A 16,922-nucleotide genomic window follows, 5' to 3' on the forward strand; every position below is an offset into this window, starting at 1 on the left:
GTTGTAGATGTACGGAAGAGTGAGTTGAATGACTAGGCATTTCGGTTTTTTCAACGGCCAATACAACTGTCAGCGAATTGTCTTCATCGGAACGTTCTTTGTCTTCACTCTCCTACATCTGGGTGGAAGCCTTTGCAAGAACGTCGCAACACTCTTAGCAACCCGCATGCTGGCGGGAATGTTTGGCGTATCGAGTGAGCTCCATTGTTCATGATCCGATGTTTCGTACTTATAGTACGCGGGCCTCAGCGTTCACAAACTCAGGCGCAGCTATGTCTGACATGTGGGTACCTCGCGAACGAGGCTTTGCAAGTGCGCTATATGCGTGTGCGCCCTTTTTGGGCCCAGGTAAGGCGACTGTTCTCGCGATTGCCCAAGTGCTCATCTGTTCTTTCCCAGTGATTGGTCCAATCATCGGTGGATGGGTGGCGATGTCTCACCTTGGGTGGCGATTCAATTTCTGGATTATGTTCATTCTCTGTGGGGTATCCACGATCGGGTTTGTTGTCATTGTGCCTGAGACGGTGAGTCAACATGAAGAACGGTTCGTGTGGTTCACAGATACTGATATAGCTACATAGTATGCGCCAGTTCTACTACGCTGGCGTGCGGAAAAATTACGCAAAGAGTCCGGAGGTAATACCGTGTACATCTCGAAGTATGATGTCGGACACTCGCGCAAGCGCATAGACATTTTTCGAAAAAATATGGCGCGACCATTCGGTAAGAACGCCAACTAACGTTACAACATAACTATCCGTTTACTCACGTTGTCCCGACCACTTAGTGTTTCTTGCTACGGAGCCTATTGTCCTCCTCCTGGCGATATACGTATCTGTCGCGTATGCTATCCTATACGCCTTTTTTGCTGCCTTCCCGATTGTGTTCCAAGAACAACGCGGTTGGTCGCCTGGTGTCGGCGGGCTAGCCTTCATTGGAGTCGGGGTAGGAACCACTTTTGGTCTGCTTCTGACCCCAATACAAAATCGACTGTATTGGGCTGCGATGGCCCGCAGTCCCACTGGCCGGGCTGCGCCCGAAGAGTGTGTATCGCTCACCTCCGTCTGAAAACTATACTCAAACATAATTTTTTCAGGCGTTTGTATGCGCCCATGTTTGGTGCTATCTGCTTGCCTATCGGGATGTTCTGGTTCGCATGGTACGCCAATTTGACGCTCCCCGATCCCAGATCGTACATAACCCTTGGACGCTAGGACGAGTTCACCGCACATCTTCTGGCTTAGTCCAATACTTGCAGGCATACCATTCGGGATTGGGGTGGCTTTGGTGATGCAGGGCGCGTCACAATACCTCATGGACGCGTACCAGATGTACTCGGCGAGTGCTCTAGCGGCGACGGTCGTGCTGCGGTCTATAGTCGCGGCGGTCTTTCCCCTCTTCATACCCACAATGTATGCGAATATCGGAGATGGCTGGGCTTGCAGCGTCTTCGCATTCTTAGTGACGGCCTGTATGCCTATACCTTATTTGTTCTATGTAAGTAATGCTGCATACCCTCCCATCGATACACCGGAAGCTAATGGACGAACCTTTCCGCAGAAATACGGCCCCTGGCTACGGGCACATTCCAAATGGGCTTTACAAGATACCATCCCTCCTCGCGGCGCGCCCGGAACGGGCGCTATTCCTACATCGGATACCTCTGCGAAGGAGGAAAAATAGAGCTTAAGCGAAGTGATTTCCATAAGTTACCCCATAGTACCTGCATCCGCTTAATGTATTTTAATTATCTTGAGACACCAGTTTGTATTTTCAAAGATTCGCGTAGAGGGACCATAGATGTATGCGAACGCAACAATAAGAATAATTACAAAAATCGTAGGATACCGATACCCTCTTAGATCAAACCACCAAGTAGCTACTGGTCGTATTATAATTACATCAGCTTATGGATCAGTCCTCTTCGTCTGAGAAACTGAGCTGTAGCCGACTTTTCTTCTTTCCCTTGCGAGCAACAACTGACAGCGACGCATCAGATTCATCACCAGGTTCTTGAGCGGATAGTTCAGACGATTCAACATGTGGCTCATCGTGAGGGGGAATACTATCTCGAGACTGCTCGGGCTCGTCTCGCGACCCCTCGCCGTCCATGGACGCGCTCGGTGACGTTATCTTACCGCGAAATTTGGGTCGTGGCCGTGGCCGCGCCTTCGACTGAGTCTCCCCCGGCGCGTCCGAAGAATTCTCTGCAGGGGCGGGTGATTGCCTCGGAGAATCGAAGAGATTAAGGTCGCTTTCATCCGACTGGTTGTCGTCACTCTCCTCTTTCTCCTCCGCTACTGCCTCCGCCTTGCCTCTCTTTCGTCTCTTCTTCGCCTTGCCGTCGTCCGTAGCCTTTTTGCGACGCTTCTTGGTTCCGGTGGCTTTCATCGTCCCGCTTTGGCCGGTCGTCGCAGCTGCTAAAGCGGTTTTTACTCGCAGCGCTTTTTCCTTTTCCAAGAACGCCTCCATATCTCCGTATTCCACATCGCTGTCTTCGATAAACTGCGCGGATTTGTACTGTTGCTTCTCTTTTTTCTTTTTCTGCTTTTTCTTCCGCGGTGCTTCGTCCTCGGAGGACTCTGCTCCCGCGGGATTTGGAGCATGTAACCGCCGACGTCTTCGACGGCGTCTCTTCTTGCTCAACAAAGAAGACGCCTTCTTGTCTTGCAGATCCAGAGGCGTCTCCAAGAATTGATTGATGACGTTCAAGCTACTCTGTAGGTCCGACGGAAGGATCGCCGCGGGAATGTACCATTCAAGTTCATCAGCCGCTGCGCTTTCGAGTAAGCAAAGTCATATCATAGCATGATACAGGAATGCTGACATTCATCTAAAACATAAAACTTGACTAGACGGAAGAGGAGCTTGAGATGCGGATCCTTGGTTGCAGCATTTGCTTCTTCATCGCTCACGTATGGGATTACTGAAAGACGCAATCAAGACCAGGTGGTGCAAATCAGATGCGGAGGTTGCGTACAGTAATCATTAATTTTGGCAAGCGCTTCGCTAGATGGCCCTCTGGATGCGACGACTATCTCGGCACCGTCATCTGCATCCTCATCACTCATAGCATTAACCTGTGATGTCGAGCCGTCGGTGTCCTCGATGATCCGCTGCCTCTGAGAAATTGCAAACGCCAAGATCTAAAAAAACGGTTACAATCGCCGTCGAAACTGCAAATATCGTTCGAATCACCTGTTTAGTCCAATCTACAAGAATCTTTTTCCCCTCGTCCATCAGACAGGCCATAGCAATTCCGAGCTGTTCGCTCCACGAATAGCCCTTCTTCACTTGCACGTCTGGAGGGAACCTGGTATCATCCGCCATTCGACCATCTTTGGATGTCTTCTCTTCTGGTGCCCAGCTGGAGAAATGCTTCCAGTTGCCACGGTTCTTGGGGAAGAAAGCCTACAAGACCACGTCAATCTTACGAGATCGGGAGTGTCTCTGCTAAGCTCACCTCAACGGCCAAGAACGAATCTTCCTCCACTGCCTTGAAGAACTGGCGAAGGATGAATTTGATCAATGCAACGAGATCAGTGTATGCTCGATCCTTTGGGAAGGATTTCTCGTCAGACAGAATATTCTTGAACAAGTCTAGGGTCGAGACCTGGCAAAAACATCAGTCCACGGAACATCGTAAAGGACAGGACGGCGAACGTTGAAAAACAGGCCTTCCGCTTTAGCTTTGACAGCCTGCCTATGAAGTAGGCCCACGACACGCTTCATTTGCTCTGCGGACGTAAATTCTTTATATCGAGCGACATAGACGAGCAATGCTTGAGTGATTTCTGTGTGGGCAAATCTCTACAGCCTTTTCAGCCCCTTTGCATCCCCTTTGCATCATCGAACTCCCGAAGACTCACCATTTGGAACATATCGAAAGTAAACATGGTTTCGTGGACAACATCATCATCGTCCCCTTTTTGCTCTTCCTCTTCTACATCAGGAACGCCATGTTCATCATCTTTACCTTGATAAGCATAAGTCAGCGACCGAAGAGCGACCGAAGTGATGTAATTCGGGGAACGTACCCCTTTTCTTTCTTCTTGACTTTGCTTTACGCCTGACATACATCTCGCCTCCGGCACCACGATTCTTGCCCCACTTCTCAAGCATCCTGAACAACGCGTAAGCCAAATGGACACTAGAGTCCAGATAGGCTATGCTTTGAGTCCGCTCCTTGTACATCCGAAGGCTTTCGAACGCAATGTCTAAAACTTCGCCGTTGTAGATAATTTGTTGCTGTAGGACCTCTGCGACGTCGGCGATATCTGGATTGGATGACGAGGCCATACCGTCAATAATCATCACTAGCTGGGTGAGACACTCGATGCCAGCTTGAAGTTCATTCCATAATTTGGGCTGCGTATGCCGCGAAGATAAGAAAAGGTAGCGTCTCGGATAGAAATACATGCCTTCTCCTCTACTGCCTCTCGCATTCGCTTCAGAACCCAGACAATCCATCCGCGCTCAGTCACCTCTGCGATGAGACCGTAGTCCCAAGGGCCACCTGGGCCTTCTTTTGCTTTGACACACAAGAAGAACTCCAGAAACCATTTCGTTACATAGAGAAGCCGGAGGTGATCTTTCTCTGTGATCTTCGGTCTTTCAGCTTTGATATCTTTCAGTAGGGACGATAGGAATGCTAAGGAAGTCGAGACATTAGCCCACGGCACGAACACTCAAACGAAAACATTCTCGTACGATTAAAGCATGACTCGATGAATGTCCTGGCAAGGTTCTGAAGTGCAAGCTTCGCATCGAGAGAGAGGTTATCATCATGACCGAGCTCGTCGAGTTTCTTGCTTTTCTGGGCTCGCTGCCGTTTGACCAAGTCCAGCATACTTCCAGATTCAGCGGTGAGGGCTTGTTGGCGGTGTAGAATGAATGCCTGGGATGATGATTGTGGATCAGTCTGAGTATTGCCTCCACCTTCGTTTCCCGCATTCGCAGCGGCCTGGGCTTTCTTTGGGTTGAGCTTGACGGATATTGTAGTACCGAAGCGGGAATGACGCGAAGTCGCATTTCTGGAGAAATTGCGCTTCCTATGGTCCTCAACAGCTAAAAGTCGTTTCAGATTTTGTGTTGGTTCCTAAAAATCGGTTAACGTACAGTGATATTGTTAACAAAGGCAGCAGAAAAACCTGTGACTGGTCCATAGCAAGGGATGTCGGTTTGACTCCTCGAAACAGCAGATAGAATATTTCGAGCACAAGAGAATTCCAGCTGTTGAACATCGCATCTGCAGTCGCATTTGAAGCAATAGTCAAAAGCAGATCGAGAATGTTAGAGTCAAATAGTGCTTTTATCAAACGAGTCTGCATCGAGGAATATTCAGCTTGGTCGGCACTGGTATGCATGTTCTGTGGGAGATCTTTGATGAATGCGAGGTTGCGGATGAGATACAGGATGACATTGATAATCTGCGTATCTCGCTCTTTCCGCTCCTTCGCTGCTTTCGCAATGCAAGGAAGAGAAATACCAAGTAGAGCCTGCATGACACCCGGCCGAAGAAGAGCAGCCTTGTAATTCAAGTGGCTGAGTGTCAGCTGAGTGTAGTCCGCGCCTTTATCGAATTCATCATCTAGTTCCTTCAACTCTTCTGCCATGTCAATAGGCCACGTCATAGCTGTCATTAAGTCGGCACATGCGATTGCACATTTGTCCTCGAGGTGACCCCTACCAGCCGTCTCGAGCAATATCGGAACGAGGTCGTTGGGCAGCAAGCGTGTCTCCCAGAAGATACGGGCCACTGTCCGGTCGTCGTCGGTATCATCTTTGCGCCAGAATTTCTTTAGGTCTTTGAGACACCCATAACATTCATCGCCCAGTCTGTACACTCCACCCTCATAGCCTCCCAGTGCATCTACAACGGAACGGATCGCAGGTTCTAGGATGGCACGCCGCTCATCCTGAGGCTCCTCCGACGAGATGGATATCGCGTCGTCACCAGCTCTGGCCATATCGTATACTGTGGGAGGCGCCGTGATCACCTCGGTATCGCTGGTCCCGTACGCGACGCGAGTTCTCAGCTGAGAAAGAATACGTCTTTCACTAATCACTTGCACTAGATAAACTAACTCACTTGGTATAATAAGCAATTGGTTTCTTCAGCGAGAAGCGATGCCAATGATAGACTGCGGACAATACAGCGAACCGAACGAGCTCAATCAGTCCCTCTTGAGCACGTCCGCAGGTGAAGCACGTCACGTTCGACGCGAACTGTCACAAATCAATTCGCGTGACTAAGCGCGTTGAGAGGTTTGGCGCCCAGTAACCTGAGTGCTGATTAGGCGCTCGACAGTGTGGCAAACTCTGTATCATCTTCAGCCTCCCCTTCATTTTGTCTTATGTTTTTGCTAATTGCTTGGATGTTCTATAGTTACTAGTCTATTGTTTATGTTTTCATCACATCTCTACCCCCCAATATGCCTCGTAAGACTAGGCCATCTCTAACGGCTCACCATTTCCCTGCTTTCTACGCATGCTATCTACTAAAGAGTGTGCGCACGCCTCGTTCGACTGCGTATGTATGGTCGTCCTCACGAAACTTCTCCAATTTAATAAATCGCACAATACAGGACTTACATTGGGAGCACCCCAAGCCCTCCTCGTCGGATACGGTTCGTCGGACTCCATGAACAACCCTTTGTATGATACCAACGATCCACGCTCCAGCCAACATAATGGTGAGCTTACGCAAGGCGCCTGGAAGACGAAAAACAATAGACCGTGGGCCATGCAAATGATTGTACACGGTTTCCCTTCCAAACTTGCCGCACTACAGTTTGAATGGGCCTGGCAACATCCTCATATTTCCCGGCACCTCCGCGATGAAGAAGGGAATGCGGTTTTCAAAGGAGGCCGTAGTTATATGAAAAGTAATGTCTCGTGTGTAAAGGTTTTCTGGCTCCCTCGAATAAGCGTTCCCAATGATACTTCAACAGCATCGCGTGGAACATGATATGTTCACATCCCTACAATACCTGGCCATTGCACGTCAAACTATTCACGAAAGAAGCTGTGAAGGCGTGGAAGGACGCCTCGGGAGGATCGAACCAATCGTCCCTTCCCTTTGGTTTTACATGCGCCACGGAATTGGAAGGCGTAGACGGCAAGTCAGGGGACTTCGGTACTGGAAGGACGGGACCAATCGATGTTACCGATAGTGAGTATTAGTGCGCTCATTCGGCAAGTGAATACTTGCTTATTAGATTGCACCTGACGAGGACCTTCTGATCGATAAGGCGACTTCAATTCAAAGCACTTGAGCAAAATGACTCGTATCCTTGCGTCTAACAACAAACTCTCATGCACCATCTGCAATAGCTGTTTTGATGATCATCCACCTGTACGTTGTCCACTTACCTCTGCCTGAATGATTACGTGATAGCTGCCGTAAGGACCCTCTCACCACCGCTTTATGCCCCGCGCCGGGCTGTGCTGCTCTATCACACCTCGTGTGCCTGTCACAGCATTTTTTGAAAAGTGGGTCTCATACGCAGATAATCCCTCGCGGCGGTGAATGCGCTTCCTGTCATACTTATGTTCTCTGGGGCGATGTGATACGTGGATGCTATCGACGGAGAGGCGGGGCTATGTCGGTCTTGGATTCAGGAGAGGAAGCTGACGAAGACGGAGGGCAAGGCGACACCCATGAATCAGCGACGAAAGCGAGTGGCTCCCGTCAAAGAAGCGCGCGGACAAAGAAGACGCTGTCTCAAGCTCGCGGCAGTGTTCATCATGATGAATCGAGTGACGGCGAATGCTTTGATTTGGACGGAGTGAGTACCTCAACTGACGAAGAGATGGTTGCGCCTGCGACGCAACACCTTGGTCCTGCACTTGATTTTGCTACTACATACGCAACAACAAGAAACGATGTACATCCACCAAGGGTGTTACAGAAGCCAAGTTTGATAAATGCGGTGCCGAACGATGGTCTCAATGCCACTGGAACTCAATATGCAGGGAGGCCACGCCGCAACCGTGATACCTCGCAGCTGACGGGGAATCGTGCATTTGACGCGGTAGTTCCACTCGTTAATCCGTATCCTCACACTCAACCGGTAACAAAAAACTTGCCCTCGTTCCCAGGCGACGCACTCCGAGAAACCGGCTATCGTGCGGGGAGGCACCCCGGGATATCAACATCGCAGGATCTACCCAAGAAGCATCTTCGTGTACCCGCCAGTGTGCGAAAGCATCCGGGTGGGGTTCATCTTGACACCGCATTGGATGCACGGAGCTGTGCAAAACCAAGCGCCATGGATACCGAAAGGACGCGCGCCAACGCGTCGTCTTCTGCAACATTTAATGTTGCCACTTTCGGAGAATCTCCGAAAAGTCTGCGCAGACGGCTCACCGGGACGGCAACCTTTCCTACCCTCTCTCCGCTTCGCCACCACCTTGGGCGTAAGGGTCCAGGGGTAGTGAAATGGGTGCCTTCGGTACTGCTCCAGACTAGTTCCGAGGATGAAGGCGGCAGCGACCCGGATCTGCGACCGACATTGAACCTTCAGCGAAATGAGGCTGCTTCTATCTCACCTGTATCAGAACGTGAGACCTCGGCTGAATCGGAGGTCGATTTGGAACCTCGCCGACTGACCCGGGCATTATCAACATTGTCTGTATCTTCTGCAGATTCTATTGTGGACAGGGGGGATTTGGCCCAGTCAATTCTGGCAGATCCCGCAGCTTCTACTCGGCACTATCTTCTGGATAGAGAAGTTATTGTTCTATCTGATTGATGATACGCATAGCCTGGACTAGATTCATTATATGGTGTGTAGTAATCTATTTTGTCAGGCATTTACTAACCGTCCTATCATGACTCCAGAATATGTATGGACACTGCTGTACTACGTACGCATCTTCTACTATGTAGCCATCCCTTCGTTCGAACATATCATATCATTTTTATGTGAGTTTGCAGATATATCAAATGCGCTGATTGGCGCACGATGAACTATTGCAATATCCAATGTCATACTATCCATTCTGGGAGATAACGAGTCGAATGTCACATCCCATTCATGATTGCATCGCCTGTCCTCACTACAATCTCGTCCGGTATGTATCTCTAATTAGTCCCCATGCCTATGGCTTCCGAGTAAGCAGCCCTGAATGTCACATGGCAGGTGTTTCCCCGGCCCACAGATGCCCAATGCAGTGCTGTGTCCTGACCAGTGTGGGCGATCCCCCAACGACGGAAGCGAATTGCTAAAGACGGATCAGTACACCTGTGGTATGTGTTACGTCGGTCCCTGTACGAGACGCGCGTCGGAACAGAAGACCGCTGCATGAGAATATAATTCTGGCGGAGACTCTGGTTCCGATCGAGACCACAGGTGTCCAATATCTGGGGGAAGCTCGAGCCCTTCGCGACAGCTTCATTCTTCCACCCTACCGCATGACATGCGGTTGTCACTGCTCTCGACGTGTCCTCCACTGACGAACCCATATCCGACTTCACACAACTCGCTCAACCAACTATCTTTATTCTCTCGATCTCGATGAGCTCATACCCACGGAGGCATTCGATTTGTGAAGTGCACAATGGCAGAGAGTTCATTACCATGCTGCCTGTAAGTCTGATACTTATTCCCGTAATGTCTTATGTCATGCCGTATTCTCCAGCCCATGTCCACCGAGGAGGATTTATTACAAGACGACTTCGTAGGAACCCAAACGGATTATCAAAGCCACCACCCTCTGGTCGGGACGTCGAGAATTGCTCGGTTTTACTCGGTCAGTCTACTAGCGGTCTAATAAGAGAGGGCACCGAGTTGTCTCATGATTGTTCAAAGACGCTCTTGGAAGGCGTGCGCAGACGCTATCACAAAATAAAGAGGTCGCTGAGGAAGCAGACCCCTGAAATGTCATGAATGAACGCGTATGATCAATGCAGTACCTCTCATTGTTGTTATCACCATCTTATACAATACTCTGCAGATATCATGATGCTTTACAGCGGCAAACTAAAATCTGCGAGAGCGAGACGGAGACAAGCGTCTCTATCATGGCTCCGCCCCGTACGAAAATACCCAACCAAGCCGCCCATCTGCCGCCTTTGCCAATAGTCCCGTCGTAGGCAAACTTCCGTAACCGGCCCCAGCGGATGACACGACCGCGTCGCAAGTGGCTAACCACAACCGTGCCAAGACACACAAAGGATGTTGGCAGACGATGTATCACTTCTTATGTCAGGGAACATCATGTGCGACTAACTATTCATGAAATTGCACTCATCAGCGCTCACTGCAAAAATGTTTTATGCCCCCCGACTTGTGAAGTCGCGGCCTGTATCTCGAACGCCCAGCGTCCTACGTCAATATTTACCTACACATCATGCTCACAAATATAATAAACTACAACATAAGACAGAACTGTCCAAGAAGGCTCAAACGACACCCCCGCCCCGACTCGTCAAATAATCGTAACGTTCAGTGGTCACTGTCCGCACCCGGATCCCTACCTCCGCCTCCAGCGCTCTTACGGTCCGCAGCGACGACGCGGCTCCTCCGCCGCGCGTACTCGCTCTGTCGAGCTCTCCTCTTCGCAGCGGTCTTGACGGCCTCCCCACCCGTGCTAGACCTTCCGCCTCTGACGCCCCCCAGCGACTTCCTCGCCCCCATGCTCGACCGCGTCCGGCTGGCGGGGACCACGCTGGGTGCGAGAGGCGTCGGCTGGCCAGTAGCCCGCTGCGCGCCCAGCTTTGCAATCACGCGAGAGCGCGAGATGCGCGGTTTGCGGGCGATCAATGCCTTCGGCTTGGGCGGCACCGCGAGCTTGGGAATGCCGGACGAGGTGCCCATGATAGCTGTGGCGACTGCGTCCAGAGAGGGCTTGAGCCGTGCCGGGGTGGGGAGAGAGGACGGGCTTGAGAACGTCGTCGTTGTGAGCGGGTCGGCAAAAATCCGGGAAGGGGGAGGAGAGCGTAGGCTGTTCGCGGTAGGGTCCAGGGCGCCCTTTGTAGCGGTTGATGGCATGACAGAGTACCTCTTCGACTTTACGAGTTTCGTGGGCTGCTCGGCAACGACTGGCAAAGCGGACAACCTCCCTGCTGTCCCTGCGGGCTTGACTCCGTTCGTGGTCTTAGCCAGAGAGCTTGCGGTTGGTGCCATTAGAGACGATGTCCGTTTCCTGACATTCAGTGAGTTGGCCACATTGCTTGAGTTCTCCGCGTCTTGGCCATCTCCTATGGTCATCCTGGAGTTTGCAGTACCCGTCGCAGAAGCGTTGGTTGTGCTTTTTCGGGTGCCAATAGACGAGACGGCTGTCCGCGAACCCGTGGCAAGGCTTGTCCTTGTCCCGACAGAAGTTAGTGAATCGTTTCTTGAGTGAGTGCGACTTGCGGAAGTGCCTGCTCCCCCAGAAACACTCGTCCTTGAATTCGCGGTGTTGGAGCCAGGTTTCGCAGCAGTTGCGGGGTTTGCGAATGACGGTATGGGAGACCTGATAGTTGCAATGGAGCTCTTCGTAGAGTTGATTGTGCTATCTCTCTTCGTTGCTACCGACGACGTCGGGGGCTTGGGCATATTGTGACTACCAGAAAGCACACGGCTTCTGGCACTTTCGACTGTCTTCTGCGTTGAAGCAGCTGGCCTCGTTTCTGGAGCTGTCTTGGTGGGCAATGTTGGCTTAGCGACTGGAATGCTGGAAGCTGTTGATGACTTCGTTGCGCTTGATGAGCCTGCTCCCATATTCCAGACATTCTTCACGATAGATTTGGCGGAGGCAAGGAACCCGAAGCGGGACGTCTTGGCTTTGACTTGGATGTGCGGTTCAATATATCAGCGGCAGCACAGGAGAGGCTAGAAGCACTTACCCGGAGGCTTTCCACCAATGCTGACTCTCCCCCGGCTGCTTCTCCGCCTCGCCTTGTTCGCATCCAACTTCTTGCGTATAGCCTCCCGTTCTCTCTGCTTCTGTAGTTCATCAACATCGGCGTCTCCCAGACCACTCTTCGGCGCAATCGAGACTCTCTTTCCCTTATGCACATCTTCTGTTCCAGTGACACGTATGCGCTTGGACGACCGCCGATCGCCCGAATCTTCGTCTCCATCCTCATCCTCGTCTTCCTCGCCAAACCCACCTGGCACCCCCATCTTCTTCCGCACGCCGTTGCTGATAACGCGCGCACCCGCGGCACTACTCTTTCTCTTCGCACCTGGTGCCGGGCCAACGCCCAGGACATCAGACTTGCGCTTCTTCGATGCTACAGCGGTCCCGGATCCAGTGCCAGCGCCACGCCGCGCGGCATAGTGCGTGGTGATCGAATCCATCTTGCTGAACACATCATCATGCGCTTTCGCGAACCTATCGGCGCTGTCCGTCTGCGCCTGAGGCTTGCCCACCGCACCAAAGAACCCATCGAACGGCACGGGCGCCCTCTGCGCGCTCGGCACGCCCGCCTCGGCCAGCCGCTTGTTCATCTCCTCGAGCACCGACGCCGCCGCTTTGTCGAACTCCTTGTTCGAGAGACTGTGTCGCGGCAGTGGTGAGCCAAACAGGAACGGCTCGCTCCGCGGGATGGGCAGCCGCGCAGGCGCCTTGGTCGCTGCGTCTGCGGTCGGTCGCATGGGCGAGAAGAGATCGGGCACGTCGACGGGCATCGGCGTCGACTTTGGCTTGGAGGCTGACCCGGCTGAACGCGTCGTCCTGGCGGGTGTGGCTTGGTTCGCCGGCGTGGATATGCCCCCGGGCATGTCGACGTCCATAGCGTCGTTCGGCGTGGCCTGTGGCGCGACATCGGCAGGCCGCGGCGCGGGGTAGTCCTCGACCGGAATGGCAGGGTACAGACGCTGTGGCTGGTTGCTCGGCGACGCGGGCCACACGGTCATGCGCTGCCCTGGCGACGCGTTCGCGCCGGGCGAGTACATCTTCAGGTCGAACGTGGTCTGGAAGGGCTGGAGACGGGGAGGGGTCGGGAAATCGGTGTTCGTGGCCGCTGTTGAAATCAGACGGACGGTCGTCGTGAGGCCTTGGCCCATGCTGAGTCTGGCATTATCGGGAGCAGGCATTCCTGGGCGCGACGGACTACCGGGGACGGGCGCGGACATCGACACGTCACCGTCTGTGTCATAGCCGTTCTGCGGGCCAGAGGGGAAGTGGTTCGTTTGTTGCAATGGCTCCGCATTTTCGGATCGTACCTCGTCTGTTAATGGTGTGGTCGCCACGTTCTGAGCAGAAGTAGATTTGGTGGAGACTGCGTGTTTTATGCCGAGGGAATTGGCCAAGGCTTTGATTGAGGAACTTATGCTTGAGGCTGGAAGAGACATCAGCTAAGTAACGCTATCGACCACCAGCACACGAATGAAGGCGTGTGTGAGTCGCAACGATGTAGGGAGTGGAAAAAATATATGATTGCATAGAAATTGACCACACTCACTCTTTGAGTTGCCAGTGCCAAACTCTCCGGGCATGCTGCGGTAACTCCCTTTGGACGAAATCGTTTTCAGGGACGAGCTCTCCGGCACTTCCGCGATATCATCCATGACGACCTCCCACTGCTCACTAGGCCTCGGCATCTGGACCCTGAATCCGCCATCACCTCCTTCAGCGAAAGATGCAAGACCGTGACCATCTTCATCGTCCTTGGGCAGCTCTTGCGCGCGCTGTTTGAGTCGCTCGATAAGCTCGGTGTTTTTTCCCGACGCCTTGATGGAGTGTATCTTGCAAAGCTTGACCAGCTGCTCACGCTTCAGAGAGTGTAGGGCGGGAGAATTGAACAAGATCTGAGTTGTAGTCGACATCAGTGCTAGCGGGCACCGATCATTCGTCGCGTGAGAATGTGAAGAGGCGTAGGAATCTCCGGCAGGAGAGAATTTTGGCGATTCTTGCTGTTACGGTGAACAAAAGCGCGGTTTGTGTCTATACGAGCATGGAGAATGCGTCTGATGTGCCGGGAGGTGTGTCTGGACACTGTGGACTTGGTGGAACTGCGCAGAGGAGGCGTAGTCTTCGAGTGTGATGGCGTCCAAAGATCAACTGGTTCATTTTTCGCGACGCGACACGTATCACCTGACCGTGTCATGGGCGCCTGCACAGCCCCAAGCGTCTCGCGGGCAAATACGAGCGTGCACTGCCAGCCTCAAGTATCCCCATAGTTTTCACGGAGCAACATTGGTTGACTAGGATTAGTGATCTCGTCTGAAGCCCCGTTTCAAGCTAAAAGGCAGACCAAAGATATCTTCCTGACCTTGGCAACATCTTGGTACAAGAGGACCAAACTCGCGAATGACAGCGCACCGCAGACTCTACCTACTCGTCTGAACCGCACTCAGTAAGTTTGCATTCAAGTCGCGGAAAGGGATCGACCTTCGCTACGACCACATACCACACGGACATTGCTTTGACACGACTGGATATGATTCAAGTTGATATGTTCCTGGATATCGCCACTCTATTATCATCGCTTCCGAGTCTGGCACCCACCCACATATCCCGGCGCTCAAGCGACATTGTCCCTATATATAAGAGCCTGAACGCTGCCTGAACTTGGGTATCGATACTACACCCAATCTATCTGCACTGCTTCTGCATTTCGCTTTTTCGTCCCGCTCTGTGCTATCAACCCTGCATGAATTGGTGAGCTTCAGCAACACAGTGTCAGTTGCTAGCAGTCTATGAGTGCGATGTGAGTCCCTTGTCGAATTCATCGTGCATCCTGCTCCCGCCTTGTGATACAATATATCACCACAGCTTGCACCAATCCTTCTACAGTGAAAGACAAAGTGTCCCATGCCGCTAAGTTCTCAGTGAATGGCACTCCAGGACGAAGGAGTCGCTCCGGGAGCACCAGAGCAGAGGCGTCCAATGGTCATAAGACGGCAAGATGCGGATCGAGTACATATGAGACGCCCGAAACTTCAATCATGGAATAGCGGACTCGCCGGATGCTACAGACGCGTCGACATCTACGGGTCGGGCGCAGTTATGAAGCAAGTGCTCCCGCTCAGGCGCATGCGCATGCGGGCACATGGATCCAAAACATTCCCCCCCATTTTTGGTGAACTCTAGACAGGGACACGGCTCCGCAGGACGCCGTGAAATCCAACTGGAACAATGAGCGCGCGCAGGATAGAAGCCCAACAGCACATAGGGAGATAAACGTGCGCCAGGATCCAAGTCTGCATCATGAAGCGCATACATGCAGAGTCAGCGCGTGGGGCGCGCGCATATTTCCAGGAGGAACGTGATACAGCGGTTCTGCGTCTACAGGACATCAAGATAAGTTTATCACGCCCTGGATCTAGGTCGGCTGCATTATTCCACGGAGGGTGAAACAAGAAGAGGGGTCGACGGCTAAGCTCACCTTGGAGGCAGTATTGCGCCACCCGTTCCGACGGCCTCGCACACAGGCGAATTGATGGCAGCGCTTCTCGAGAGGCGCAAGAATGGAGAGACTCGAGGTTTGACGGAGCTTTGCTGCGCTCAACGTGGGATGTGCATGGGCTCAACAAAGCGGAGTACGTATGGAATCCGTGCTGCTTGCGTCTGCCGCTGGTCCGAGCCTCTTGTCGGGGTACGTCGCTTGAGAATTTGTGATTTCGCCGCATCAGGAGAACGTGGTGTCTTTGAGCGCGAGGGTCAACGTCAACATATATGCGCTCAAGTGCGACTCATCCTGCGTCTGCCTACGAGCGTCTCGTGGTGATACTTGTGACGAGCAGACTGCGAGAGAATCGGAGCTGTGACAGTCAACGTGCAAATGAAAGACCAATGCGGCCGGCCTCAGAAACAGCAGGTTTTGTGGCTGAGCTGCGCTGTTGCCATATTCCGAAGAAATGTGCGGGCCAAGGCTGCCACCGCGACCGTGTGGATGTGAAGAGGAGAGAAATAAAAAGGTTGAAGGACGCGTCAGACGTCCACCCAACGAGGAAACGACAATGTGAACAAGGCCCGGCCTAGGTCTCGGAGACACATTGTGGAGAGTCACCGGCGCGGACTCGTCTCGGAGAGTCATCACAAGCATCTCCGGGGCGGATGTGGCCAGCGTCGCATGGGCGGAGTGTTTCAGGACGAGCTGTGGCAAGGCGAGGAAGCTGACGACCATTGTGCTAGAGGGTGGCGGCGAATCTGGGGGCACGGGACAGGGACTGGGCACGAAAGCGTGGCGTCGAGAAGGGCGACGGGTCGACGGCCGGATTGGGTGCGGACCCACGACGCCCCACGCACAGTTCCCTTTCCCGGTAATGTGGCAAAGCGCCGCCCACTAGACCAAACACACGCCCACCAATCCTAACATCCTGAAGCGGGCGAAAAGCAATCCATCAGTCACACGTGTGCTGTCCGCGTCACATTCCCACCGTCACATCGTCTTCTTCCGTCCGTCTATAAAGCGACTCGCCCCGCCAGCCCATGGTTCCGCATCCCCGGCAGCATCACAAGCTCCCGCCGTCCCAACTCCCTCCGTTCCGCTACACGGCGTCTCCTCCTCGACTTCTCCTTATCTTCTCTTCTCCTCTTCCTCCCACAACTTGACAATCTCGATTTCAACATGGGTATCTACACAGTCGTCTCCCGCAAGTCCTCCAATGCGGAGAACACGCCTCTCCGCCCGCCTCGGGCTGATGCCTCTTCTCTTCAAAAGCCGCGCACCATCACCTCTGCTCTCATTCGGGCCCACGCCAATCGCCGACGTGTCCGCGCCAACGGTGCCCAGAACACTTCCCCCTTTGCCATCGAACACATGCACCGCCGCGACGCCGCAAAAAGGGAGCCACAGATCCGCATCCAACTCAACAACAAGATCATCGGCCTTACAGGCTTCAACCGCGTACCTGGTAACGGCATACCCATCGGAGCCCCAGTGAGCACGCGCTTCACTGTCGGTCTCCCGCGGTACCTCTACCGCCCCAAGTACAAGCCGATCCCGAAGGCAAAGATTGCGGCTGGGGGGGGGGGGCCTG

The 16,922-nt window shown here is 52.9% G+C and overlaps 4 protein-coding genes across 4 annotated transcripts; 2 read left to right on the forward strand and 2 right to left on the reverse strand.

Annotated features, from left to right (window-relative positions):
* Positions 1 to 272: 272 nt before the first annotated feature.
* Positions 273 to 1,683, forward strand: FIBRA_07711 (uncharacterized protein; the record flags this gene model as incomplete). The annotated part of the gene is made up of 7 exons (XM_012329383.1): positions 273 to 348; positions 400 to 524; positions 582 to 723; positions 788 to 1,043; positions 1,097 to 1,159; positions 1,215 to 1,497; positions 1,561 to 1,683. 7 exons carry the CDS (start codon positions 273 to 275, stop codon positions 1,681 to 1,683), a joined length of 1,068 nt encoding a protein of 355 aa, XP_012184773.1.
* Positions 1,684 to 1,914: 231 nt separating this feature from the next.
* On the reverse strand, positions 1,915 to 5,969 carry FIBRA_07712 (uncharacterized protein; the record flags this gene model as incomplete). The annotated part of the gene is made up of 11 exons (XM_012329384.1): positions 1,915 to 2,774; positions 2,828 to 2,926; positions 2,981 to 3,146; positions 3,199 to 3,411; positions 3,464 to 3,613; positions 3,664 to 3,810; positions 3,870 to 3,976; positions 4,038 to 4,368; positions 4,434 to 4,651; positions 4,711 to 5,098; positions 5,151 to 5,969. The coding sequence occupies 11 exons, from the start codon at positions 5,967 to 5,969 to the stop codon at positions 1,915 to 1,917; spliced, it is 3,498 nt and encodes a 1,165-aa protein (XP_012184774.1).
* A 1,635-nt stretch (positions 5,970 to 7,604) lies between these two features.
* On the forward strand, positions 7,605 to 8,756 carry FIBRA_07713 (uncharacterized protein; the record flags this gene model as incomplete). The annotated part of the gene is made up of 1 exon (XM_012329385.1): positions 7,605 to 8,756. The coding sequence occupies one exon, from the start codon at positions 7,605 to 7,607 to the stop codon at positions 8,754 to 8,756; it is 1,152 nt and encodes a 383-aa protein (XP_012184775.1).
* Positions 8,757 to 10,451: 1,695 nt separating this feature from the next.
* FIBRA_07714 (uncharacterized protein) lies at positions 10,452 to 13,763 on the reverse strand (the record flags this gene model as incomplete). Its single annotated transcript, XM_012329386.1, has 3 exons — positions 10,452 to 11,779; positions 11,837 to 13,276; positions 13,400 to 13,763. The coding sequence occupies 3 exons, from the start codon at positions 13,761 to 13,763 to the stop codon at positions 10,452 to 10,454; spliced, it is 3,132 nt and encodes a 1,043-aa protein (XP_012184776.1).
* Positions 13,764 to 16,922: the final 3,159 nt, after the last annotated feature.

The sequence above is a fragment of the Fibroporia radiculosa genome (genome assembly GCF_000313525.1).
Source record: "Fibroporia radiculosa TFFH 294 genomic supercontigs, scaffold15474, whole genome shotgun sequence".
In the NCBI taxonomy this organism is placed as follows: Eukaryota; Fungi; Basidiomycota; class Agaricomycetes; order Polyporales; family Fibroporiaceae; genus Fibroporia; species Fibroporia radiculosa.